General features: G+C 60.1%; 3 protein-coding genes across 4 annotated transcripts; all 3 read right to left on the reverse strand.

The window, feature by feature from the left end:
• Positions 1 to 298: 298 nt before the first annotated feature.
• Positions 299 to 2,652, reverse strand: KRT16 (keratin 16). The gene is made up of 6 exons (XM_045985411.1): positions 2,107 to 2,652; positions 1,581 to 1,663; positions 1,300 to 1,456; positions 1,045 to 1,206; positions 822 to 947; positions 299 to 523 (listed from the first exon to the last, which is right to left on the reverse strand). Exons 1-6 carry the CDS (start codon positions 2,650 to 2,652, stop codon positions 299 to 301), a joined length of 1,299 nt encoding a protein of 432 aa, XP_045841367.1.
• Positions 2,653 to 8,713: 6,061 nt separating this feature from the next.
• Positions 8,714 to 13,644, reverse strand: KRT17 (keratin 17). Its single transcript, XM_045985369.1, has 8 exons — positions 13,174 to 13,644; positions 12,023 to 12,105; positions 11,476 to 11,632; positions 10,696 to 10,857; positions 9,956 to 10,081; positions 9,643 to 9,863; positions 9,525 to 9,550; positions 8,714 to 8,808 (listed from the first exon to the last, which is right to left on the reverse strand). The coding sequence occupies exons 1-8, from the start codon at positions 13,603 to 13,605 to the stop codon at positions 8,714 to 8,716; spliced, it is 1,302 nt and encodes a 433-aa protein (XP_045841325.1). The 5' UTR covers positions 13,606 to 13,644.
• Positions 13,645 to 15,779: 2,135 nt separating this feature from the next.
• LOC123929560 (keratin, type I cytoskeletal 42) lies at positions 15,780 to 22,330 on the reverse strand. 2 transcript variants are annotated; one of them, XM_045985388.1, is made up of 8 exons: positions 21,854 to 22,330; positions 19,933 to 20,015; positions 19,649 to 19,805; positions 18,337 to 18,498; positions 17,633 to 17,758; positions 17,147 to 17,367; positions 15,994 to 16,043; positions 15,780 to 15,877 (listed from the first exon to the last, which is right to left on the reverse strand). In XM_045985388.1, the coding sequence occupies exons 1-8, from the start codon at positions 22,328 to 22,330 to the stop codon at positions 15,780 to 15,782; spliced, it is 1,374 nt and encodes a 457-aa protein (XP_045841344.1). The 2 variants fall into 2 exon arrangements, with proteins under 2 accessions (XP_045841344.1, XP_045841345.1); XM_045985389.1 differs by lacking the exon at positions 15,994 to 16,043 and adding an exon at positions 16,377 to 16,386 and having other exon boundaries at positions 15,780 to 15,905; positions 21,854 to 22,174.
• Positions 22,331 to 26,256: the final 3,926 nt, after the last annotated feature.

Raw genomic sequence — 26,256 nt, forward strand, 5'->3', positions numbered from 1 at the left:
CCTGCTCCTTGAGGATGGGCCTGGTCTGGTGGCCGGAGGAGGAGGAGGAAGAGGAGGAGAAGACTGTGGGAGAGAGAGGAGGGGGTGAGAATGGCATTGGGAGCTAAGAGGCCCCACACAGGGACAGCTGGGGTCTCTGAGGGGCCCAGGACCCTCAGGAGCCTTACCATTGTGGGAAGAATAGGAATGGCTGGACCCTTGCTGGGAGGACAGGCTGTGGGGGACACAAGGCAGAGCGGTTAGATGTGCTGGGAGCTGCCGTGGGGCTAAAGGGTCTGGGGGACAGAAGGGGGGGCACTCACTGGGCATCCTCGCCCTCCAGCAGGCGGCGGTAGGTGGCGATCTCCTGCTCCAGCCGCGTCTTCACGTCCAGCAAGACCTGGTACTCTTGGCTCTGCTGCTCCATCTCGCAGCGCAGCTGGGCTAGCTGCTCCTCCACGCTGCCGATCAGACCCTGGATCTGGGACAGCTGCATGCAGTAGCGGCCTTTGGTCTCCTCCAGGCTGCCCTCCAGGGATGCTTTCTGTGAGCGGGAGAAGGAGAGTCAACAGAGGTGGTCACTATTGTCCCCTCAGGCCCCTGGGCGTGTCTCACAAGGTACATGGATTGTGACTCCAGCTGGGCTACTGATGGGCCAGGCAATGTGGAGAAAAGTTACTCCATTGTCTGGGCCTTAATTTCCATGTCTGTATAATGGATAGAATGATCCCTCCAGTCCCACTCCTGGGTTGTGAGAGGCAGAACTGTACTGTGGCAGTGTTAAGGGGCTGGTGGCCCTTACTGGGGATTTGGGGATGGGGGCTGGGCAGGGTCCTTCATACCATGCTGAGCTGGGACTGCAGTTCAATCTCCAGGCCCTGGAGCACCCTCCGGAGCTCGGTCACCTCACTGCGGCCACTCTGCACCAGCCCGCTGTTGGTGGCCACTTCTTTGTTCAGTTCCTCAGTCTGCAAGAGCAAAGAAGAGCAGGTGGGAGGCACTCCAGAGGTGCTTCCTGCTCGGAGCTGGGCAGTCCCGCAGGAGGACGGAGGGCCTGAGCCCCACCTTGCTCAGGAACCAGGCCTCCGCATCTCTGCGGTTCTTCTCCGCCATCTGCTCGTACTGGTCGCGCATCTCGTTCAGGATGCGGCTCAGGTCCACACCGGGGGTGGCGTCCATCTCCACACTGACGTCCCCACCAGTCTGACCCCGCAGGGCAAGCATCTCCTAGGAAGGGGAGGTGGGAGGTGGTCAGCTCAGCTGACCCCTTTCCTGGCTCCTGAGCCAGCCCCGGGCAGCCACACCAGCAGCAGCCCTCACCTCCTCATGGTTCTTCTTCAGGTAGGCCAGCTCCTCCTTCAGGCCCTCGATCTGCATCTCCAAGTCGGTCCTGGCCAAGGTCAGCTCATCCAGCACCCGGCGCAGGCCATTGATGTCGGCCTCCACGCTCTGGCGCAGGGTCAGCTCGTGCTCGTACCTGGCAGGACGGAGGTCGGGGCATCAGGCTCCGTCCAGGAGGCTTCTGAGGCTCAAGGCCAGCGGCCCCAGCACTTGCCTCCTGCCCTCTGCCCCACACTCAGCCCGCCACGGTGGTTACTCACTTGGTCCTGAAGTCATCCGCTGCCAGCCTGGCATTGTCAATCTGCAGAATGGGCTGAGCATTCTCGATGGTGGCAGCGATGATCTGCAGACAGAGTGGAGGGACAGGCCTGTCAGCCAAGACTGCTGCTCGGGGGGGAAGAGCAGAGAGGGGAAGAAGGTATCTCCCCACTCTTGAGAGTCGCCTGGCTGGCAGGTGAAGTCCTCCAGCCAACCTGGGTGTCTTTTCCACCCAGCTCAGGGTATGAGGAGGGATGTCCCCCAGTCCCTTTACTGTCCCCCCATCCTCTGTCCCAGGATGAGAGAAGCTGAGAGTGCAGAGAGGATAAGAGAGTCAGAGCTCCAGACCCAGCTCAGACACCTCGATGCTGCCACCAATTCTGAGTGGCCTGTGGCCTCTCCCCCAAGGTGGGCTCAGTCTCCCTGTCTGTAAAATAAAGATGCTAGAAAGTGGCTTCTTAAGGACCACTGCAGCCATGACCTCTCTCAACGGTCCACCTCCCAGCGCCGCCCACCTGCCCTGCGCACCTTGTTCCGCAGGTCCTCGATGGTCTTGAAGTAGGGGCTGTAGTCCTTGGCCTCACTGGGCCGCTGCCTCTGGTACCAGTCCCGGATCTTCACCTCCAGCTCCGTGTTGGCCTCCTCCAGGGCCCGCACCTTGTCCAGGTAGGAGGCCAGGCGGTCGTTGAGGTTCTGCATGGTGAGCTTCTCGTTGCCGGAGAGGAGGCCGCCATCACCACCACCGAAGCCAGCACCGAAGCCAGCACCGAGGCCACCACCAAAGCCACCACCAAAGCCAGCACCCAGGCCACCACCGTACCCTCCACCAAAGCCGCTACCCAGGCCCCCACCAAAGCTGCTGCTGCTGCTGAAGCCGCCACCGTAGCCGCCTCCCAGGCCGCAGGCCCCCCCGGAGGAGTAGCGGGAGGAGGAGACCGACAGGCCCCCGTAGGCGCTGGGGGCCCGGCAGGACCCTCCGGCCAGGACAGAGGACATGCGGCTGGAGCCACCGCCGATGCCACAGGAGCCCTTCATGGAGCTGGAGGAGGTGAACTGGCGGCTGCAGGTGGTCATGGTGCCGAGGAGGGAGGTGAGTGAGTGAGCGAGCAAGTCAGCAGCGAGGAGAGAGAGGTGCTCAGGAAGGCTGGGAGGATGCTGGGGCTGCTCAAACCCCGGGAACTTTTATACACACCGGGGCAGGCGGGGCCTCCCAGCTGCTGACTTGCGGGCTCCCCTCTGGATTTCATCACTCCAGGTCCCGTCCGACTCCCCACTCCGGATCAGGATTATTCAGCCCGGGGTCGACTCACTCCACTGGGTGCCGCTTGAGTTCCCACCCAGCTCTGGGGGTGTGGGGCCGAGAGAAAAACACACAAACGCGAGTCGGTCGTGACTCAGGCTGGGCGGCGGGAACCCGGCTCTCGTTCCTGGAGCCTCAGGGCCCAGCGGGGCCTTGGCACAGACAGCCTTGTGACGGCTGCGTCCCCAGGCTGTGAGTCAGCCCACAGGACAGCCTTGACGGCAAAAGGCCCCAGCAATCAATGCCGGCCCAGGGTGTCTTGGGATGTGTTGTGGGGGTCCTACTAGCCCAGGGCTGGACCAGAGAGCTGGGGTGCTACTCTCACTCTGCTTTGCTCACTGTGTGACCTGACACCCCTTGCATCCCCTCTCTGGGTCTCTGTTTCCCCTCAGGGAAGTGACAAAGCCTGGGCCAGGTGACCTCAGAGACTTCTTTCATTGTAAAAATTCTCCAACTCTCTTTCCCTTATTGGATCCAATCCCGGTTTCGGTGGCTGCCTTTAAGCCCCCGGGATTCTCAGAAGTGTTGCGTACCATGGAACCAGCACGTGCCATTGAGTCGGACAGGCAGCGGCTCCCCACACTGCCCCTTACAAGCTATGCGGCACAGGCAGTCCATCTTGTAGCCCCTCTGGGCCTCAGTTTTCCCATCTGTAGAAGGGGAAGACATGCCACAGAAGAACATGCACACAGGACCCCACTGGTCACTTCCTGACAGTGGCCCTGCTCCTCAGTTTCCCCATCCTTCCTTTGCAGCCAGCTGCCCCTTTACCTGCCTCCTCACACTCACCCCTGCACCCTGGCACCTCCCTTCCTCTATACCCCAGTACTCCCATCTTTTGAGCAGCCCACCCCCAATGTATTGCCCTACTTCATCATGGATGCCCACCACAAACAGGGGTGGGAGGGAGTCCCCCCATCCTGCCAGTAGTGCCCTGTGTGACTCCAAAGCCCAACAGGGGCCCTGAGTCTCCACACTGGATCCGGGGTTCCATTCCCAATGGTTTTATTTCGAGGATTCACAGATTCCGGGCTGGTCATTGAGTGGAGGAGAGGGGTGTCATATGGAGCCCTATGTGTGTACCACACGGTTCCGGGAAGGGCAATATTCCCACCACAGGTTCATAGACGAGGCAGCTGGGAGGTTAAGTGGGCTTCCCAAGACGCCAGTCAAGGGGGAGTTGAGGTTTGGACCCCTGCCTGTCTGCTTACCCAGTCAAGCCCACCCACCATCCTGAACCACCCTCTCTCTCTATGCATCGCCAACATGCATGATTGTCTTGAATTAACCCTGTGAAGTGGGGAGGACAGAGGAAGAACCAGAGGGAGGGAGTGGTTCTCCCAAAGTCACTTGGCTTTAAGCTGCGGAGCCAAGACTAGAACCCCAGGCTCAGGGCATCTCCACTTGCCCATGATGCCCTGCCAGCTGGGACCAGGTGTGTCCATTCTCATTCACCTCCCCACAGCACCTGGAGTAAGCTCTGCCCACGGTGGGAATGACCTTGGCCTGAGGGCTAGAGACAGGATTGGGGGGATCTAAACCCCAAAACAGAAGCCACCTCAGGGTGCTCTTAGGGGGTGACCCACAGAACGACCACTGTCACTCCTCTGACGTGCCTTTGTGGGCTTGCCTTAGCCTGGGCGGGGCTGGCAGATACTACGGGGACCAAAGGACAGGAAATGCTCCCAGCACATCGTGCCCTGTCAGTCACTCGGCTTGTAGGAACAGGGCCCAGTGATCTGAGCAGAGCAGGTGCCCAACACACACCTCCAGGGCCAGGCTTGGAAGACAGAACCCAATGCTGCCCTCTCCCAACCCCAAAAATGCACAAAATGGGTCCTAGAAGCTTGAACAAAACCCCTGGTGTCATGATGGGCCTGGAGTTCAGGTCCAAGCACAGACATATCACCTTCAGAACTAAAAAGGACCTCTGAGGCCATTGAAGACTACCGAGCCCCAAGCAGAGAGAGTGAAAGATTGTTCCGGGTTAAATAGCACAAGCACAAGGACTCTCCACGGGGTCTCTGGGAGCTCCTCCTTCTCTTCCCCAGAACATTCTCCACCTCCCTCCCTTCTGATTAGAGCCCTGCCCCTTCCACTGTTCCTGGAGTCCAGGTGGCAGTGCCTGCAGGTCCGGCACTGATGGCTAGGGATCCACGTGGGCTGAGAAGCTACACAAAGTAGTCGACCAAGCCATCAAACCACTCAGACAACACCGCAGACCAAGCTCCCACTGACTGCCCAGCACCCGGGGCGTGGGGGTGGGGAAGATGGAGCAGGGCCCATTCATTCCATGCCAACGAGGCAAACCTACTCGAGGTTGCTAAGAGCCAGGATTGCTAGGGCTGTGGGCACAGGGCCTCCCAGCAAACTGGCACCCCTCCTTAGAGTGGGTTCCTTCCCCCTTCCCAGGCCTCTTTCCTCTCTCCTTCACCCGCCCCATCTCAGGTCTGAGGTCATATCATACCTGAGTTGGCTGGGAAATATTACTGGCACGCCTCAACTTGCAGTGATTCCCCAACCTGACTGATCACCGGGATCCCCATTCAGATTCCCAACCTGCTCTGACCCACTGTCTCAGCATTGTCTAGGACAAGCCTGATCGTGGGGACATTTTACAAGCTCCTGGGGAATTCTGCTGACCAGCCAGGCTGGGAAGCAGGATGCAGCCTAGGGGGTGGAAGGTGAGGGGGGTGGGGAGGCCCCAAGGAGACTGAGGGGAGAGAGAGGGCTCCTGCAGGGCCCCAGCCCATGGGGCTTCAGGGCAGGGCAAAGAAAGAGATCCCCGATGAGCCAGGACAGAGCAGCAAGCAGGAGCCAGATCTGGGCTGGACACTCAGTTATAAAGAAAGAGGCAGAGAAGCCACTTATGGACAACCCCACACGGTACATGCCATGATGGGGTATATGGGGGCTGCCAGGAGGGAGCAAGAGTACCCAGTCCGGGCTCTGGCCCCACGACTGGCCCCAGGACCTGGGTGAATCTGTAAGTGTTCTGATGGCAGGTGGTCTTTTCAACTCTCCCCATGTTGCACGCCCCTCTTCCAAAGGTGGGGGCTATAGCAGCCTATCGTGATGGTCTGCACAACCAAAGGGCCCTCGGGAGAACCCTCAGGGGAACCAGCTCGAGCTCTGTTACAGCCTTGTCTCTGAGCCCTGGCTCCAGTCCCTCTGCTCTCCTCCACCTCCCACCCCACCCCCTGCATAAGAACAGCGGGAGGATCACCAGCCCCAGCGCTGTGCCCTGCCCACCACCTCTAAACCGGGGTCCTCCAGGGTCCCTCCAGGCCAGGGCACGTGTCTCCTCCTTGCAGAGGGCACGTGGCCCCCTTGCAGAAAGCGGGGCCAGCTCACACAGTCAGCGTGTGGGCGTGGCAGAGGAAGTCACAGTGTCTGGCTCCGGCAGGCCCTGGCCTGGAAATCAGGTCTGTGTGTCCATCACATGAGAGTGGGTAAGGTCGCGCCTAGGGCGGTCACAGACAGGTTCACTGATGGGGGAGGAAGATTTCATGCAATACGATGGGTAGATGTGGAGGAAATGTGGAGCCCCACAGCTGGGTCCCCCAATCCAGCCACAGGCACGCATCCCCAGCAGCCCAGGTTAACTGGGGGCCCCTGGACAAAAAATTCCAGCCACCAAAATTCCCCGCACCATCCCCAAGGGGACAATGGGTCTCAGCCCCCAGTCACTCCATCCTGTGGCCCTGCCTGCCCAGGTGTGGGCTGAGCACTCCTGGAAAGAGGGGGGCTTCCCCTCTCTGGGCCCTGGACCCTCCCCGGGGGACCCACATTCTCTTGAACCACCCACCCACTCACTTTGTGGGCAGGGGCTTCTGACCCAGCAGAAGGGTGCCGTCCAGGGCTATCTCTGGCCACCCCCACACTGTGACCTCTCCCCACTCACCTCCCCACTCAGTAGGGTGGGCCCCCAGACTCTGCAGGGAGAGAAGACCCCTGCCTAAGAGCCTGGGCCAAGGCAGGGGGTGGGGCTCTCCTCTCCTCTTCCCGGCACAACCCGGACAATGGCTGAGTCATGGCTCTTTGGAGCCTCAGTGTCCCTATCCACACAATGGGCCGCCCCTTCCCAGACCCTCCCCACTTCCCGGGACTGTTGTTCAGATAAATGAGATCACCCTCCAAATGAGCCATCCTCAAACCAGAGCTGGTTCTTCTGGTTGTGGCTGGAAGTGCGGCGGGGCCTGGTGGGAAGCATGCCTCCCCCTGCCCTTCATCCTTCACAGGCAGGCAGCAGGGAGACACCAGTCTCTGATGGAGCAGAGTCTGCGCTCCAAGGCTGCCCCTGCAGACCCAGGCTCTGGACTCCAGCCAGTCGTCCCCACCATGACGGGGAACTCACTGTCCTCACCATCCCCAGATCAGGGCTGGAAGGACCAAGAGCTGGGGCTCATCTCTCTCCTCAGTCACCAGAGCCTCTGAGGTATGGGAGCAGGCCGGGACCTGTCCAAAGTCCCACACCCACCTGCTCACCTCATAGACCCTGCTCTTACACCACTGGTCCCCAGCCCGGCACCGCAAGCCCTCCCAGGCTTCAGGGGCTCAGGCTGATCCTGCTCAGCCCCCACCTTCCATCTCCCGGCACCAGGAGGCCCCTGGTCCGATTCTACAACAGAAGACAGCCCCAGGCCTGTCAGAGAATTGGGGTGGGAGTGTCCTTCCTCTCATTAACCCTTTCCACTCACCCTCACTTCCCAAAGAAAACCAGGAAGGTTCTCCCTGCCCAGGGGGTTTCCAAATTTACTCAAAGGAAGACTTCCAGGTATTGGGGCTCCTCCCCTAGGGGCTCATGGCCTGCCCCCAGAGTGAAAGGGGCTGAGGCCCAGAGGGTCTTGGGAGGGGCTGGGCAGGACTGCCCTTCCTGCCTTCCCCAGGAGGCAGTTTCCCAACCTCCCCAAACTCCAGGCTACCAGGGAAGGTGGTGCCGCTCCCTGCCCCACCCTGGCACACACCCCTCCCTTGCCCCTATCCTGACCATTTGAGGAAACATCCCTGAGAGAGGCCCATCCTTTCTCCCACACCCACCCGGGGCCCACAGCCTTCTCTAGAAGCAAGGTCTACAGTTTATATTCCTGAGGTGAGGCAATGGGAATACCCTGGGGGCCCGCAGACCTCTTTGGGGATTTTCTGAGACTCACAAAAGAACTTGGGCCCTGACCACCCAGCCTGCCTCCCCACCTTCCCTATGCCCACGCCTCTTCCAGGAGAATCCTGACTATCCCCCCCCATGCCCCCGCCATCCTTGTCCACACCCTGCCCCCTCTTGGAGGGAGTGTGTCCCACATGACCTCAGGAGAAATTGACTGGATGCGTCATCCTTTAGGACTCTGGATCCCACGACATCTCCTCGGTCATTTATGGATGAGAAAATGAAGTTCAAGAAGGCAAAGCCACTCCCCCAAGTTCATGGACCTTTTTACAGGGCAAGAAGAGGTCACCTGAGACTTTCGCAAGTACGTTGACCCCACCCTGGGTCTGGCGCAGCCTAGACCGCCCTCCCAAGGTTCACTGACCCTTTAGAAATACAAATTGGCTCCCCAAGCTCTGCCCAGACCTACCTACTAGGATCCTAGATGACCTGTGAGTTCCAAGCCAACAGCAGTTGGTGTCCACAGACTCTTCCCCCCACCCTCGTTTGCCCCAGTTCACCCATTGTTCACGAGGGCCCAGCTAAGTGGCTCCAATCAGAACACATTCCATATCTGAATTAACAAGCTTTATTGGTCAGGCAGAGGGGTATGGGAAGGGGACTGAAGCCAGGAACCGAGGCTGCAGGGCCAGGAGAGAACTCTGGGGGGCTGGCCATGGGGAACAGAGTTCTCAGCGGGTGGTCTGGTGGACCTGCTCGCGGGAGGAGATGACCTTGCCATCCTGGACCTCTTCCACAATGGTGCGCACCTGGCGGGTGGTCACGGCTGCAGAAGATAGATCGTCGGAAGTGGGTGGGGGCCCAGAGACCCTGGCTCAGCCCCCACCTCCCTGAGGAGATCCAGCTCTCTTCCCACAGCTGCTTGCTCGCCTCTCAATATGATATCCACACACGTGTTCCTCCTGCTCTTGCCCTCTTCCATCCCATTCCTGTGCCCATGTATGAGTCCTGCCTCCCAGATGTCTGGTTTGATCCCGACCCACTGTGTCCTTTGCAAGACTCGGCACTGCACAGTGGACTCTGTCTCCTGTCTCCTGTCTCCCCTCTGCCCGAGTGGGATCTCCAAGACAAGGACCAGGTCTGCATCACCCCCATTGGACTTAGATACCCAGGGCCAGGATCTTATGTTCCCCATCAGATCAAGATCTGGAGGACAAGGACCATGTCCCTTTCTCCCATCAGACTAGAGATCCCAGGGACAGGACTGCTTTTGCTCATCAGAAGAGTGTCCCCAGAGCTAGGACCATGTCCATGTCTCCCCATAGGACTAGGATCTCTAGGGTAAGGACCATCTCTCTGCCCAGCCCCCTCATCTGATCCACCTGAGCATCAACCCTGAGCCCTAACAGGTTGTTTCCCCCATCCCTGCTGAGGATCAGCCATCATTTCCTGGAGCTCCTGGGGACGGCCCCCCTCCCCCGGCAATATGCAGATGGATTGCCTGCCCTGTGTACGCCCACCCTCAGCTACCAAGATCCTTACATTCTTTGGGCTTGTACTGAGTCAGGCTGGAAAAAAAAAAGACAGGAGATTAGATTTGGGTCTGAGAGCTACACGCCCACCCCAGGCCCCCAGTCCTGGCCCCCAGCCCCCAACTCACTGGGCGTCCTCGCCCTCCAGCAGGCGGCGGTAGGTGGCGATCTCCTGCTCCAGTCTTGTCTTCACGTCCAGCAGGATCTTGTATTCCTGGTTCTGCTGCTCCATCTCACAGCGGAGCTGGGCTAGCTGCTCCTCCACGCTGCCGATCAGACCCTGGATCTGGGACAGCTGCACGCAGTAGCGGTTCTCCGTCTCAGCCAGGCTGCCCTCCAGGGATGCTTTCTGCAAGAAGGCGGGAGGATCAGGGGTCAGCGAGACTGGTCAGTGCCCCCTCCAGGGTCCCAGGTGCACCCCGGGCCTGGCAGCCCCCCTACCATGCTGAGCTGGGACTGCAGCTCGATCTCCAAGGCCTGCACAGTGCGCCGGAGCTCGGAGATCTCGCTCTTGCCGCTCTGCACCAGCTCGCTGTTGGTGGCTACCTCGCGGTTCAGCTCCTCTGTCTGCAGACAGGACACAGGACAGCGCAGCGTTAGTTTAGGATCCCTTCTAGTCAGACGACCCCCACGGCCTCCGTACGCTCAGCCCAGCGCCCATTCCGTGCCCACACAGGCACCTGGGGCTTTCCTCACTCCCCATGACCCCCCTGGACGTGGTCACCTTCCTGAGCTCCCCCAGGCCTCTCAGGCCTCCTCCCAAACCTGACCGTGGGAGCAGTGCCTTCTCACCAGCATCCCACTTCTCAAAGCCCAGAAACCTTTGAAATGATGTGAAGCTTTATCTTTAGTTCCTCCAAATAGAAGTCACTAGAACAGGCAACCTGAGGACCAGCCAGGATATCAACCAGTCCCTTGGTGCCAATCCCTGACCTCTTAGAGAGGTAGAAGCTCCTGGGGTCTTCACCCTCTGGCTTTATTCCTGGGGAGCTCTCCACCCCCCACCGAGATCCCAGCTTTGGCCAAGCTCCTGGCCCATTGATGCAATGGGTGACCCTGTGAGGTCCATGCGGCTCACTGAGGATAGGGCACCCGAAGATGCCAGGTACTAGGCATCAATTGGGACTCAGTCCTTGACCCCCATCCCCTGGGAGAGGCCTCTGGCCTGCAACAGCCCCCACCTTGCTGAAGAACCAGTCCTCGGCATCTTTGCGGTTCTTCTCTGCCATCTTCTCATACTGGTCGCGCATCTCAGACAGGATGCGGCTCAGGTCCACGCCGGGGGCAGCATCCATCTCCACGTTGATCTCACCACCCACCTGGCCTCGGAGGGCATTCATCTCCTGCAGGGGCAGAGGTTGTGGGCATGGGCATTCGGGTCTGTGCTGATCTCTAACTTCCAACCCTTCCCAGACAAGTGCTCCAGACTCCTCCCCAAGGAGCCCTCCTTCGCTCTGCCTATCCTCTACCCTCTACCCCCCCTGTTGACTCTTGTTCATCTGCTCTGTATGGGCTCTGCTTCCACCATCAGACTGGGGGTTCCCTGCAGACAGGTTCTCTATCTCCCCCATTAGACTGAGGGCTCTCCAAAGAAAAAAATCTAATTCTTAGTTCTGTACCCCTAAAATATCCCCTTTAATTCCCAAACTTCCACATAGGGTCCAGGTTCAAATGTTTGAGCTGGAACAAAGAGACCTCCTCAATCACCCCTTGTCCTCATGAGGAAGGCCAGGATGGGCAGCAGAGGCCTCTGCAGACCCTGGGAGGGTCCCCAGGTGCAAGGCAGAGGGGTGGTACATGGAGGAGGCTACCCTCCAAGGGGACCAGGTCACCCTGTAAGGTGACCAACCCTGGAGCACCTGCTCTGAGCTCTTCCCATGGTCTCAGCCTCCGCACACCCCCAGAGCTCTGCTGCCCCCTCCGCAGCCTTGTTGACCTGCTGCCCCACCCCCCCGCCTCACCTCCTCGTGGTTCTTCTTCAGGTAGGCCAGTTCCTCCTTGAGGTTCTCGATCTGCATCTCCAGGTCGGCTCTGGCCAGGGTCAGCTCGTCCAGCACCCGGCGCAGGCCGTTGGTGTCGGCCTCCACGCTCACGCGCAGGGCCTGCTCTGTCTCAAACCTGCAAAAGGAACCAGAGACTTCGTCTTGATGCTTGGATATGCAGGCACATGTCCCGGCCAGCACCCGGCCTCTGCCAGGGCTCTAAGAGCTTGGGAGGGTTGATGGGGGTGGAGAAGGGGCTTGTGGAGTGGAAGCATACTGCAAGGCATACCAGGCAGGGCAAAGTCCCACCCTCACACAGCTTCCAAGCGTCTCTCTCCTCTGCCTCCTGCCTCCCCTCCCCCTCCCCGCCTAAGCCCAGTGACCTTCAGAATCTGCTGCATTTGCCACATCCATAACTAAGAGGTGGACTCCCCCAACCCCCAGCTCCTAGCCCTCGCCACAGCAACTGTAGTCCTGGGGTGGGAGGGGTGCCCCAGTTCCAACCAGCCCGCTGGCTAGGGCTCACTTGGTCCGGAAGTCATCAGCGGCCAGGCGGGCATTGTCAATCTGCAGGAGGATGTTGGCATTGTCCACAGAGGCCGTGAGGATCTGGGGAGATGGGAAAGCAGTAAGATAATTGGGAGGGAGAAGCTCAGCCCAGCCCGAAGTTACAAGATGGATCTTCCTGCCTCGAGGCCAGGATGTGGCTGCCTTCTCCAGGAAGAGTCTTTTCCTGCCCAGCCTCTCACCTTTGCCAGCAGTCATTGTTGGCAGAGGCGGGGCCAGGAGGAGTCTGATGAGCCGAAACTTGCCTCTTCTCCCTGCCCACCCTGACCTGCCTCCCCCAACAGGACCCCTCAACTAGAGCAGGCAGCCAGCTGGGAATGCCCAGCTAGGAAGAGAAGAAAGGCCCCCAGGGGCAGAAGTTGTCCCAGAATCCCAGACAGAAAAGGGGAGATGAACAGCCCCCTCATTTTACAGTTGGGGAGATGGTACCCAAGAGGCTCTCCAAGAAGGGATCCTACAAGATCCCTCACCAAAGAAGAGTTCCACATCAGAAGTCATGACCCCTGCTAGGCCCTAACCCCAGACTCCAACAGGCAGCTCTGCTCTTGGAGGTTTGCTGAGCCCCATTCTTGAGGGGACAGTGGGAGGGACGGAGAAGCCACAAAAATCCCCAAATAAGGCACACAGACGCCTTCCTGAGGACCCGCCCCCTCTCTCCACTTCCTCCTCCCAGCAGGTGCCATCAGGATCTCACTAGATCCCTCACACAGCCCTCACCTAAAATCCCCCTCTTGCTTCAAGAAGAGAGGTGCCCGCATATCTGGCAGCCCCTTGGGCCCAGCCTCTACGTGCATCCACTCATCTTATCCTACAATTACGTGAGCTGATGGCAACAAGCCCCACGATGAGGAAACTGAGGCTCAGAGGAGCTCCATGAGAACTGCTTGTCCCTGGCTTAGCTGCCGCCCCCCAAAATGGGGAATGAGGGCCACACTGTGGCTCCAAGGTGGGCTTTCAGAGGCCAAGCCAGTCAGAGCCATGCTGTCCTCGACTCTCTGAGACCCTGTGACTGCTCCCCCACCGGCCTAACTCCAGGCCACGGTCAAGGGAAGGAGATGGGAGAGAAGTCACGCACCTCCCATGGGCCCTGTCCCCCCCAGCAGGCCCTACCTTGTTCTTCAGGTCCTCGATAGTCTGGTAGTAGTGGCTGTAGTCGCGGGCGGGCCCCGGGGCCTGCTTCTGGTACCAGTCCCGGATCTTCACCTCCAGCTCCGTGTTGGCCTCCTCCAGGGCGCGCACCTTGTCCAGGTAGGAGGCCAGGCGGTCGTTGAGGTTCTGCATGGTGGCCTTCTCCCCGCCCGCCAGCAGCCCGTCGACGGCCCCGAAGCCGCCGCCATAACCGCTCCCAGAGCCAAAGTTATAGCAGCTGGAGTAGCTGCTGGACCCGAGGGCGCTGCCCAGGCCCCCTGCGGACCCCAGCCGGCAGGAGCCGGCCCCCAGGCCGCCAGAGAGCCTGCAGGAGGTGCGGGACGAGCCGCCCCCCAGGCCGGAGGAGCCCTTGATGGAGCTGGAGGAGGTGAACTGGCGGACGGTGGTGGTCATGGTGGCAGCCGGCGAGCTCGGAGCAGGAGGGCTAGACAGGATGGAGGCCCAAGGTGCGAGTTGCTGCTGGCGCTCGCCCGCCTCCTTTATAGGCCGCCAGGTGGGCGTAGCGATTACAACAGGCTCGCTCCTCTGTTTCCATTCCCCTGAGCTTTCATCACCGCTGGCCGCACGCCAGCTCCCAGGTGGCTGTGGGCCCCCCTCCCCTCCCACCATCGGGCCTTTGCCTCACTTCTCCGAACCCTGGTGCTGGGTGTCTGCCTGCGCGTGTGCGTGTCTCTGGTCTCAGGCCTGTCACCTGTGATTCAGGCAGGCCCTCCAGCTATGCTTTCCCATGACCTAATACGGAGAAGAGGAGCGGCAGGACGTCACCGTCACCAGGCCCTCCCAGGCAGCTGCCACCCCAGCCCGGCCCACCTGGCCCCGGTGTCTGGTGGGGAAACCGGTTGGGGAACCAGGCAGCCCCCAGCTCTGAGGCCGCTCTCCTCCACCACACGCCACACCACACGCAGTCCTGCCCCTGGGCTGGTGGCCGGGGAGACAGCGAGGACAGAGACCCTGCCCTGCCCCGGAAACTAGACCTAAGCCCGCTGGGCTCACAGCACAATACAGTGCCTCTCAGGTTACTGTCCCATTTTACAGATAAGGAAACTGGGGCTCCGAGAGGGATGGGGCCCCACTGCCCCCTCCTTACTGCAGAACTGGGCTGGCGGGGCTGCTGCACCTTCATCCACCACTATGCCACGGCCCCTCACACTTCCCTGGGGCCTGACACCCTGCCCCCGCCCTCTGCAGAGCCCGACACCAGCGAAACACTCCAGGAGCTAGGAGTCCACCCGCCCAGTTTTCTGACACTGCCCTTAACCCTGGAAACCTCAGCGACCCAGCCTCCTCCTGTAACCTTTCCCCACCAGCCGGCTGCAGGGGCTAGTCCTGGGCCAGCGTGGACAAAGAAGAGCGTGGCTGTAGATGGGAACCCGGCAGGCTGGGAAGAGAGCATCTTGGTAAAAAGGGACTGGAAAAATGGTGAGAGCCATGTCGCTGGCCACCCTCCCTACCCTTTCTATACCTGAAGAGACCTCAGGGTAAGGGGAGGGGTGTATACCTCAAGTCCCAGCCGGCTGGAAATGTCAAGGACACGGTCTAAATGTCTTCCTGAGAACCCCCAGCCAGGCTCCTCTCCCAAAGCCTCCCCCAGAGGCCCACTCAGGCCCCCGATGGGGACCCTAAGACAGGCCCTGTGCCACCCAGCCCCACCCTGCCTTGTCCACCACTCCCAGCGTGGCCCTGGGTCCCAGGGTCCCCGCAGGCCTGCTGGATGGAATGCGGTCCTGTCTCAAACTGCTGATGGCTTCCTCTTCCCCGACAGGCCCAGACAACCCCTGCCAGCAGCTGAGAGAGATTCCCCAATAGCCCAGCAGCTGCCAAGCCACCAAAGCAAACAGGACACCCCCCCACGCTCACACACAGAGTGGCCACCCCACCCCACACACACCCGGAGCGGGGCCAAGCTGGTTTCCAGGGCTGGCTCTGCCATGCCACCCCCTCTCATCCATCAACGCTTTGGACCACACCTTTGGAAAACCCCCTGCCCAGGCCCCTTCCCTCTGATCTTGAACCCAGACCTGCCCCAGGCTGAGGTAGGGAGTTCCCTGTAACAGGCGTGGCTCCCCAGAAAGTCTGTGGGGCCGTCCTAGGGAACCAGCCCGTGGGGACCCACAGCAACCCCCACGGACTGATTCTTAGAAACTTTCCCAGCCTGATGGGCTGTCCCATCCCTCCACCCTCGCTCTGCTGCTTTCTTCTCTCTGGCTCTCCCGGGAGTCCCAGGCCTGGAAGAAGCGGTCAGAACAGATTGGCAGGTGACAAGTGACATCCAAACACTCCATAAACCATCCTCCTCCCGGAGTCCCTCAGCACATACTGCCCTATGCCAATGACCAGACCAGATCACACGAGACATTGAACTTCAGGCAAAGCTTTACTAGCAGTCACTGGGGCAATTCCAGGAGGCCCCCTCGGGGAGGGGCTGCAGGAAAAAGACACAGGAAGGCAACAGCTTTTGGGTGGTGGCCCAGATGGGGACTCAGGGTGCGGCAGTAGCATGCTGGGAGCCCAGGGAGATGGCTGCCTCATGACCCTCGAGGCTGGGCTGTCACAGGTGGAAAGGGGCCTCAGTGAGTGGAGCGGTGGACCTGCTCTCGGGAGGACACCACCTTGCCGTCCTGGACTTCTTCCATGATGGTGCGCACCTGGCGGGTGGTCACTGTGGCTGCGGGCCGTGGAGGGGACACAGGGAACTTCAGGCCAGAGCCCTTCCCCCAATCTACCGCACAGAAGTGTCCACATCTCCCCACTCCCGCCAAGCCAGATGGGGCAGCCTCTTACCTTCCCGGGAGGGCTGTGAGATCAGGGAAGAGGAGTACTGCGTGGCTAGGCTGCAGAGAGGGAAAAGAGGGCCTGTCAGTGCAGGGGTGCCGGCACGGAGCCCGATCCCCTGGAGGAGGAGCAGCTGGGAAAGCCTGGGGTGAGGGGAGAGAGGTCCCAGCAAACCAGAGAGAAATCACAGCTGAGAATACACGGAAAAGATTAGCAACCACAAGGGTCAAAGGGCACAGGCCCAGTAGGCAGGACGGAAGAAAGGGGACACCCCAAAAGAGGACCCAGAGACGCTTTGTGGCTAACCAGCGTTTTACAAGGAGAAGATGAACGAGAGGTTTTCCCATATCCCAAAGGGCTCAACAAATAGACTCTATTAAAGTTTGCAAGACTGTGGTTAAACTACAGGCTGACCTCACTATTGTCAAGGAACAAAAAGCTGGATGGCGTGACTTAGCATGGAGACTCCAGGACATTCTCAGTCACTGTACAGCAGGGCCCTGATCTACCCTCCCAGCTCTAACCAGATCACCACCCACCCTGCTCTTCCTCCCGTCCCGGGTCATGGCGTCACCAGCCACACAGTCATCAGAACCAGAAACCCAGGGTCATCGCGCTCTACACCCGCGTGTGCTCACTCACCGTTTGTTGCCTCCCACCAGCAAGCCACGCTCGCCCCCACATTCAGGCAACTAGCCCTGCTGTTCCTACCTACCACACATCCTCCTCACACACCACCTTCCTGTCCCGGCCCTCCACCCCCGCCTTACAGCAGGGCTCCCTGGCCTGACACCCCGCTCCAGCCTCCTGACGGGTTTCCCTGACCTCACTGGGGTCCCGCTGATGCATTTCTCCCTATGTAGCCAGAGTGGATGTTCTAAGACATCTTGACGGTAGCACCACTCCTCTGTGCAAAAACCCTCCGTGGCTCCCCACTTCCCACATGATCTAGCCCAGATGCTTTTACTTGGTCTTCAGCGCTCCCCAACAGTGGGGCCCCAATCAGTGCTCCCCGTGTCACCTCCTGCAAGGTGGATCAAGGTCACCCTGTGACCTCTCCGTCTGCTGGCCTCTGCCCATGCTGTCCCCTCAGCACCAACGTCCCCACCTAGATGAAGCACCCCTAGCCGAGCCAGGCATGTGCCCCAGTGCCCCCGCTCACTGGGCGTCCTCGCCCTCCAGCAGGCGGCGGTAGGTGGCGATCTCCTGCTCCAGCCGCGTCTTCACATCCAGCAGGACCTGGTACTCCTGGTTCTGGCGCTCCATGTCACAGCGGAGCTCGCACAGCTGCTGCTCGATGCTGCTGATGAGCCCCTGCAGTTGGGCCAGCTGAGCCCCGTAGCGGGCCTCGGTCTCCGCCAGGCTGCCCTCCAGCGAGGCTTTCTGTGGGCCAGTGTAGACGTGGCCGGGTGAGACCAAGCTGGGACCCTCTCCAGGGCGAGGACCCAGAAGGGGGACCTCCCCCAGGGTGGGCTTGTGGGTGCTGCCGATGCCACGGGGCAGTAACAGGGGCAGAGAGGGGCCCATGTCACCGAGTGTGAAGTGACAGGCTGGGTGGGGAATTCAGGTTTCTCTGAGTGGAAGTCTGTGAGGCTGAGCCCACCCCGGGGTGACGGGTATAGGCCAGGGAGGGGACCGTGGGCCCTACCATGCTGAGCTGGGACTGCAGCTCAATCTCCAGGTTCTGCACAGAGCGGCGGAGCTCCGTGATCTCCGTCCTGCTGCTCTGCAGGGCCTCGGTGTTGGTGGCCACCTCCCGGTTCAGCTCCTCGGTCTGAAAGGCAGGGTGGGTGACAGGGACTGGAGAAGCTTTGCAGGGGGTGGGTGCAGAGGACAGGGTCCGCCCCTGAGCCCTGACCTCCCAGACTGCCTCCCTCCTCCTGCCTCTCCCTGGCCTCTGTGGGGTTTCAGACACACCCTCTGTGCCCACCAGCCCTTAGTGGATGGACCTTGCTTTGTATTTGATGCTCCTACTGAGCACTGCTCAAAGACATGAACTGGGTTTTACTCCATGCCCGTTACTGTGCTGGGCCCTGTAGCTGCTCAGTGTGTGTCTACTGTGGGCATGAGTTATTCCTCCAAAAGCATACACACCTACAAATGTGCTGGGAGAAGTCCTAGACAGAGATGACGAGATCTGGACCTGTTCCCTGAGCCACGGTGCGGCTTGTGTGAGCTTGAGGCCTCTCTGAGCCTCCCATTCTGCATCTAGACATGAGCACTGGGTCCAACTGGTTTCCAAAGGTCCTTCCAGCTGGGACAGCCTGTAGATCTACAGGTTTTCCAGCCCAACCCTGACACCCAGCACACGTATGCACACATGTGCACACTTGCTCACACGCGGCCACCCACCTTGCTGAAGAACCAGTCCTCGGCATCTTTGCGGTTCTTCTCCGCCATCTTCTCGTACTGGTCACGCATCTCGTTCAGGATGCGGCTCAGGTCCACACCAGGGGCAGCGTCCATCTCCACGCTGACGTCCCCGCCCACCTGGCCTCGGAGGGCATTCATTTCCTGGGCAAGAGGAGAGCAGGATCTCACCAGGGCCATCCCAGGGCGAGAACCCAGGGCCTGCCTTCTCTGCCTCAGGGAGATGGGTACAGATGACAGACAGACAGACAGACATAAGCAGCCTAATGGTTCCTCCCCTTGAAGATGTGATCTTGTCTCAAACACTCAGGGCTGTGAATATGGACCATCTCTCCCAACGTGCACTCGAGGATGGACTTTGCCCAGTTCCGATATGTGTTGGGCAAAGAGAGATGCTAACTCCCCAACATGTTAGGGGATAAGTCAGGACAGCCTCACGGCCCTGACTGCCTACCTTATCCCCTACCACCTACCACACAGTACGGACACAGGGAAAGCAGCCCCATGTTGGTAACAGCGCAGAGCCAGACCTCATTAGGAAATGTTAATCTATTGCAGGGATGCAATCCCTATGCCTATGACCAGCCTCAAAGCCAAGTGGAAACACTTTCTGGGCTCCTGTTACTCAATGATCAGCGCAGGCCAGCCCAGACGTCAGCTGAGAAGGAAGCCGCAGGTTCATCAGTCCTCCTACAGGGTCTGGGATCCCCATCCTTGTGTGGAGCCTTAGGGTCCCTAGGACCCCAGACTCTCTGAAAAAGGGAGGTAGGAGTGCTGGCAAAATGGTGAGGTCAGACCTGGGTGTGGACATGGGTCAGAGAGACCCGTGCGGCTTTGGGTAAATTCCTCAACCTCTCTGAGCTTGTTTCTTTACCAGGAAAGGGAGGGAAGAGGAGGGAAGAGCACCCCGCCCCCTGCGCCACTGTCAGTATCAGCTGAGCTAATTGCCATGAATCACTTGTAATGTGCTGAGCAGATTCGGCTGTTGTTATGACTATCACTATTACAATTAATTGGAGTAATTAGCTTGCATGTTCTTGGGCTGATTTGCTCATTAGATAATTAACTGCCACCGCTCGGTAGACTGTGCCTTGAGGGACAAGGGAAGTATCTTTGGGGGGAGAGGGACCTCCAGGCTTCACGCAGGGCCCTCCGAGGGTCTCCCAGGGTCGGGGCCAGAAACCCACCAGAGATGGGAGCTGGATTGAGGGCGTGGCCTGGACCCGGAGGATTTGGGGGTCCCCGCCTTGCTCCTTGTAGGAGTCTCTCCTGCATTCCCCAGAACCCGCCTCACCTCCTCATGGTTCTTCTTCAGGTAGGCCAGCTCCTCCTTGAGGTTCTCGATCTGCATCTCCAGGTCGGCTCTGGCCAAGGTCAGCTCGTCCAGCACCCGGCGCAGGCCGTTGGTGTCGGCCTCCACGCTCATGCGCAGGTTCAGCTCCGTCTCATACCTGGAAAGGGTGGAGGCATGAACCAAGGGGGGCCCCAGTACACCCCCTTGTACACACAGAGAGCTCTGGTGTGCTGAGCCCAACCCAGAACCAGCCTCCAGGGGCAGCCCCGGAAGCCCAGACTCACTTGGTGCGGAAATCATCCGCTGCCAGGCGGGCATTGTCAATCTGTAGGACCAAGCTGGCGTTGTCGATGGTGGCTGCCAGGATCTGGGGGGCATAGTGGGCGAGGTGAGCAAGTACCGTGGGAAGGCCCAGCAACACCCTCCTTGCCGCCCTTTGAGAGTGAGCCAACTAGAGGAGATGAGGGTTCCCATAACCTCCCCCTTTGAGCACCCTCTTGGAGGGCTCCCAGGATGGTGGGGGGCACAGGTAGCCATGACACCAGGACAGAGACCCAGAGACCAAGCTGCAGGGACCTCACTCTCTTTTCTACAACTAAACTGACCTCTAGTCTCAGTTGGCACCTCCTCCAGGAAGCCCTCCTCAACTCCCCTCCTTCCAGTCACACCTCCTCCCTGCCCATCCTCTTTCACAGCACTTCTCCCAACTGCGATTTTTCTGTGACTTCTTTGGTTATTTCCTTCAACGGGCTCTGCGCTCCAGGCAGACAAGGCCTCATCTGTGACCATTCTCTTCGGAATCCCTAGCCCTGGGCAAAATACCCATCCCGCAGTCACCCCCCAGGGAAACATTAGTTTAATTAAGCAACTAATTAATGAATGAATAAGATTATGACCAGCCCCACCTGAAACCTGGAGCAAAGTTTTCTTTTCCCACAGGGTCGTCAGAGAGGTTTAAAGGAGAACAGGGAAGGAGCTCTAGGGGGAGCAGAGGGTCAGTTACTATGACTATGGCTGCCAGTTGCTTTTGTGAGAAATGCCAGGAGGCTGGACTCAAGAGCCATGTTGGGGGAGGAGAGAGGAGGTCTCAGTGGAGGCAGCAGATGAGCTAGGAAGAATCCAGACGTTTCTAAGGCTGCGGGCTGACGTGCAGAAAGAAGTCAGAGGAGGCAGCCCCAGCAGGCCCAAGTAGGCCAAGAGCCCCTTTATGGACCTCTGAGCCCCTGGAAGGCCCTGTGACGTGATCCTGGGTCAGGCCCTGTATCCAGAGCGAGCCCAACCCTGGCCTCGGTGGCTTACAGACCTGCCTCCCTCCCTCCTTCCCTGCTCAGGAGGCTGATAGGGCCTAGCGAGGGACCCTTGGGAAAACCTCCAAGGGGTGCGGTGATTCCAAGGGGCGGAGGCCTGATGCTGCAGGCACTGGGAGTTGATGGTGAGCAGCTGGCTGACCCCAGAGCTTGGAACACTGACTCACCAGGGCTCCCCTGGGCTTCCCACTGCTCAGACCAAGCCCGGTATCTGATCTGGCACTCCCAGGAGCTCTGCTTCCAGGGGGCAATTGCAGGAATTCCCTTCCTGGCTGAGGTCCCGGGCAGGAGCGGGCAAAGCCCCTCACAGGGCAAGCGCGAGACCTGGTTCTACACCACGAAAGAGCAGGCCTCAGCCCGCCCTCCCCCCAAGACATCTCCACACTTCTTCGAACTTTCACCTGCCTCTGGGGGCTGCGGCACCAGAGGACCCTCCAGGAGGGGGCTGGTGCAGAAGACCCAGATGCCACGTTCACAGAATCAGAATGCCAAGGCCCTGCCTGCTCTAAGAGGTCACGAGCATGTGGGTGTGTTGTATTCTTCAGACTAACAGAGAAATGCCTTCCCTTGGAAGCTTCCAGTCTGAGTGGGAAGACATGACTCCCTCCCTCAGGGACCCCCAGAGAGACCAGTAGGGACAGAGTGAGAAAGACACACAATGAAACCAGCTATGAGAATATGCCAGACTCTGTGAAATCAGCACAGTGAACAGGGCATAGACGGAACCCCCAAGATCTGGGGGTAAAAGGTAAGTGCCACCCATTCAGGAGGGCTGCCTAGAGGTGGTGAGACAGGCAGAGAGCCAGACCCAGAGGGTTCAAAGTTGGCAGGGATCCCAACGTCGAAGAAGGTCCTAAGGACAGAGGGCAGAGGGCAGGGAGCTGCCCCGCCCACACACCTTGTTCCGCAGCTCCTCGATGGTCTTGAAGTAGTGGCTATAGTCGCGGGCGGGCGCGGGTCCCTGCTTCTTGTACCAGTCATGGATCTTCACCTCCAGCTCCGTGTTGGCCTCCTCCAGGGCCCGCACCTTCTCCAGGTAGGAGGCCAGGCGGTCGTTGAGGTTCTGCATGGTCTCCTTCTCGCTGCCCCCAAGCAGGGCGTCTGAGGAACCGAAGCCCGCGCCGAAGCCGGAGCCGAAGCCCCCACCCAGGCTGCAGGTGTAGCCCCCGCCGTAGCCGCCCCCCAAGCCCGCCGAGAAGCGGGAGGAGGTAACAGACATGTTACCACAGCTGCCGCCTCCCAGGAGGCTGGGGGCCCGGCAGGCGCCCCCAACACGAACGGAGGACATCCGAGAGAAGCCCCCACCGGGCACACAGAGGCCCTTGACGGAGCCGGAGGTGGAGAACTGGCGGATGCTGGTGGTGGTGGCGGCCATGGTGTCCACAGGTCAGGAGCAGGGTCCGGTCCGGACAGGGACCCCAGGCAGCCCTTTATAGCCAGGCTAAAGGGGGGCTGGGCCCCCCGGCCCTTGAAGTCAGAGCCAAAACCCCAGCCATGTAATTTGCTTCTGTACCAGCCGCCCAGGGCCTGGGGCTCAGGCCGGACATGCTGAGTGCATTCCCCAGGGCCCCCTCTCCTGCCTGTTCCTGGCCTGGGCGGGTGGCCTCTTAGCAGCCCATTGTCTGTTCAGAAACAAAGGTGGTGTTGGAGCCGCAGCCCCGGGGGAGGGTGAACCTCCATCCTCAGCCGCAATTAGGCAGCTGAGCTCATTCTTGGGGGCAGTCCGGAGAACCCAGCCCTGGGATCAGCCGGGCCTGGAACAAGGCTCCACAGGCCTGGAACCCAGAGGCTGGTCTGGCCCCCCAACCAGCATTCCTGGGCCCCAGGGAGAAGGGTGGAGAAATTCAGGGTGACACCCTCTTCCAGGCACAATGTGGCCCTGAGAGAGAGCCCCCCAGGCCGGGGGTGGGGGGAATCCACCTCAACCCCTGGCTGATGAGTCCACATCTGTGGGAGGGGACACAGACCCCGGCCTGAGGGACCTGGATCTGAGGGGAACTGACATGGCCGCTGGCCTGAGGGAGCTTTGGATCCAAGCCTTACAGGAAGTCAATTCACAAGCCTCAGTTTCCTCATTTGTCAAACGGGGGTAATTCCTGCCTCCCATGGTCTTTGAGGCAATCTGGAGAGATGGAGGCATCAGGGAAGCTGGGGTCAGGGCTCTGAGACCAGAGGGGACAGAATGAAGCAGAGAAGGAAAGCCACTCTAGAGGGGCCCCCAGAGGAGGCAAAGCAGGGCCCATGCAGCAGGCTGCTACAGCTAGCGCTGTGCCCCGGGGAAGGGCCGCCCCAGCGAGGGAGCCGTGCCATCCCACATCCTGGCAGCTGGCACTCGCCCGCGCCCAACAAGAGATTACAGCCTAATCTCCTCGGCGCTAACGATTTAGGCGCTGCCGGGACACTGACGTCTGCCCCAGGCCCGTGTGAATGGGGAGCTTCCAGGGGTGGCCAGGGCCTGAGGGACAAGGCAGGGGAGGGTGAACCAGGCTCCCATGTGGGTGGCCTAGGCTCTCAGCCCACACACGGGGACAGGGAGGGAGTTGGGTCTACCGTGCAGGCCAGAGCGCCCATGCTGAGACTAGACTGCGGGAAGGACTTCCTGCTTAGAAATTGGGGGTCCTCTCAGGGGAGGATGTCTCCTGGCTTGGGAAGTGGAGACAACGCAAGCTATCTGGGAGAGAGGGGATGAGCCTCAGCCTAACCCTGCTCCAGCCCTGCCTGTGAATTCTGGGGTCATTGTTAGGGTGGGAGGGTGGAGAAGCGGCTACAAAGCCAAAGTGAGGGGGCAAGGTCAGACCACCAGGGTTCTCTCATGAGGTGAGACATCAGGAAGGACTTCCTGGCCGTCCAAGATGGTCTGTGGGGGAGGACCCGGGGTCCCCTGAGTGGGCCAGAGACAGGCCCTGTACCAGCAGCTCACCTTGGCACAGAACACCCAAAGCAGACTCTCCCATCCCTGCGCAGCCACGCCCGCAGGGAGCCCTCTCCCCCAGGAGCTACCTGACCTGCGCCCTCCAGGCAGGCCTCCCTGGGTGTCTGCCTTCCACACTGAACCTGAAGCTGAGCCCCCAGCTCAGCCCTCACCCTGCCTCCAAAGCTCCCAGACCTTAGTCTTGAGTCTCAGTTTCAGGGAGCAGAGAGTTTATGAACTTTCCTTCCTCCCTCCAAAATCACCAAGGCCTCACCTACCACCACCACCATCTGGCTCCCTCAAGCCCCCCACTCCCCACCGACCTCGGACTGAGTGCCCCGGTCTGGGCTTGTTTCCCCACACTGGTGACTCCCAGGTCCTTTGTCTCTGCTCTTTGGAGGGAGAGCCACTGTCTGTGGATCCCTGAGGGCACCCCAACCCAGAAAGACCTCACATGCTGAGTGAAAGGGCAGACTCAGACCCCAGAAGGCCTCCTTGGCCCTCTGGAGAATACGACTATATCTGGCTTGAGCGGACCTGGGCAGCCCTCTTACACAGCTCTGGGACAGCCCTCGCCACATCTTCCCAACAGTGTAGAGAGGAAACTGAGGCACAGGGCCCTTGCGGGGCAAGCAGGAAGGAAGGGCCAGGCCTTAGTAGCAGAGCTCGGGCCTCCACTGCTCCCACTCTCCCCGTGAGGAGCGGGTAAGGTCTGACAGGAGCCCGCCCGAGGGCTGCACAGAGGTCTTCCAGGCCATGACGCCTCCTGCCTGGGCTTGTCCTCCACCCCCGGCAGGGAGAGGCCCCTGGCAGCCAAGCACCAGACCCACAGGCCCCTGCAGTCGTCAGCACCTTGGTCCACATGGAGGATGAGAAGAAGAGCTCCAGCCCCGGAAGCTGCTGGAAGGCCAGCAGAGTGGCAGAGGGGACCAGAGGAGGAAGCCAGAGAATGGCTGGGATCACCCCCAGAGACCGCCCCCCCCCAGAGTGCCCTCATGCCAGCCAAGGCTTGACTAACCCCACAGGCCCTGGGGCTCCTCTCCAGAGGCTGCTGAAAAGCCAGCGTGCTCACCAGTGCAGGGGAGACAGGCCTTGCCTCAGATTTGAGCAGAAACACGGGTGTGGGGAGAGGGTCCCTGGAACCACACCCACCCCTGTGATGTTGATGGAAGCCTCGGAGTGTATCATAATCTGGGGGCCCCGGTATACAGTTGGTGTCCCATAAATGCATGTTAAGGGGCGTCGGGCTGGCTCAGCCAGAAGAGCATGCCACTCTCTCGTTATCCAGGTCATGAGTTCAGGCCTCACATTAGGTGTAGAGATTACCTAAATAAATAAATTAACTTTTAAAAAACAGACACATATTAATATTGACTAAGATCATACCACATCAGCCCAGCTGACCTTGGCTCCGATAGCTGCCCCCGCAAGCATTAACTGTTATCCCCAGGACAGTGCCCACCCCCCACCCCCCCCAGGACCCAGGGCGTGGCCTGGACACAGCGGGTGCTCTAAAGGGCTTGTTGTATGGTTTGGAAGTTGGAGGCTGGGCCCTGACTGGGGTGGAGACAGGGACCCGAATAGGAAACACGGCCACCTCCCCTCTCCACCAAGGAAAAGGGTCCCTATCAGGTGAGGTCAGAAAAGTGAGAGGCCTAGGAGGCCAGGGGTGGGCCCCCTGCTGGGACCTTGGCTTAGCTGATGAGGAGAGGGCCCCAAATCCTTCAGGGGTCCCAAAGACTTTCACTCAACCCACAGACACCTGCCGCTAGGGCACCTGTCCGCTCCTGTCCACATACCATAGACACTGAGAACTTCTCACCTCTCCTCTGTGGGAACCTCATTTGGGATGGGAGAGGCAGGACCACCGAGGAGCCCCCAGGCCCCTGCCTGCCCAGCACGGCCTCAGCCACACCTGCCCTCCGTGGGGGGAGTCCTCCTTTTCCTCTACCTTCTCCTCAGCCTCTGGCCCAAGGCCCAAGGCCCCAGGACCACCCCACCCAGATCCACCCAGGGAGGATTTCTGTCTAGCTCCAAGGAGAGCCCCACCCTCCACACCAGAAGCTGTGGGAGGTGGGGAACATTCTCGGGGCTCCTGAGAGTCTCCTCCCTGTTAGGGGACTCAGAGGCAGAGGGTCCCCCAGTATCCCCTTTCACACCAGGGTTCTCTGGGTGCTCCTTCCTCAGGGACAAGCAGACACAGCTGCCTTCCTCTGACTGATTTCCAGGATCACCAGCCTCGGGGGGACCCATCACAGCACCCAGAACACCTCCCCTTTCCAGGCAGGACCATATTTGCCGCCCAGGGCCCTCCCCAAAAAGGACACAGAGGCCTGAGTGGCCCAGATGGGACCCAGGCAGGAAGACAGGGCAAGGAAGGAGGGCAGGAA

The sequence above is a fragment of the Meles meles genome, chromosome 18 (assembly GCF_922984935.1).
Source record: "Meles meles chromosome 18, mMelMel3.1 paternal haplotype, whole genome shotgun sequence".
NCBI classification, from domain to species: domain Eukaryota; kingdom Metazoa; phylum Chordata; class Mammalia; order Carnivora; family Mustelidae; genus Meles; species Meles meles.

Coding starts and splice junctions, on each gene's coding strand:
- KRT16 (XM_045985411.1), bottom strand. CDS start 2,652: ATGACCACCTGCAGCCGCCAGTTCACCTCCTCCAGCTCCATGAAGGGC. Junction 948..1,044: donor AGGCCTGGTTCCTGAGCAAG/GTGGGGCTCAGG, acceptor TTGCTCTTGCAG/ACTGAGGAACTGAACAAAGA. Junction 524..821: donor TGCAGTCCCAGCTCAGCATG/GTATGAAGGACC, acceptor TCCCGCTCACAG/AAAGCATCCCTGGAGGGCAG.
- KRT17 (XM_045985369.1), bottom strand. CDS start 13,605: ATGACCACCACCGTCCGCCAGTTCACCTCCTCCAGCTCCATCAAGGGC. Junction 11,633..12,022: donor GCTGATGACTTCCGGACCAA/GTGAGCCCTAGC, acceptor TTCCTTTTGCAG/GTTTGAGACAGAGCAGGCCC. Junction 10,082..10,695: donor AGGACTGGTTCTTCAGCAAG/GTGGGGGCTGTT, acceptor TCCTGTCTGCAG/ACAGAGGAGCTGAACCGCGA.
- LOC123929560 (XM_045985388.1), bottom strand. CDS start 22,330: ATGGCCGCCACCACCACCAGCATCCGCCAGTTCTCCACCTCCGGCTCC. Junction 17,368..17,632: donor TGCAGTCCCAGCTCAGCATG/GTAGGGCCCACG, acceptor ACTGGCCCACAG/AAAGCCTCGCTGGAGGGCAG. Junction 16,044..17,146: donor CTGGAGGGCGAGGACGCCCA/GTGAGCGGGGGC, acceptor CCCTCTCTGCAG/CCTAGCCACGCAGTACTCCT.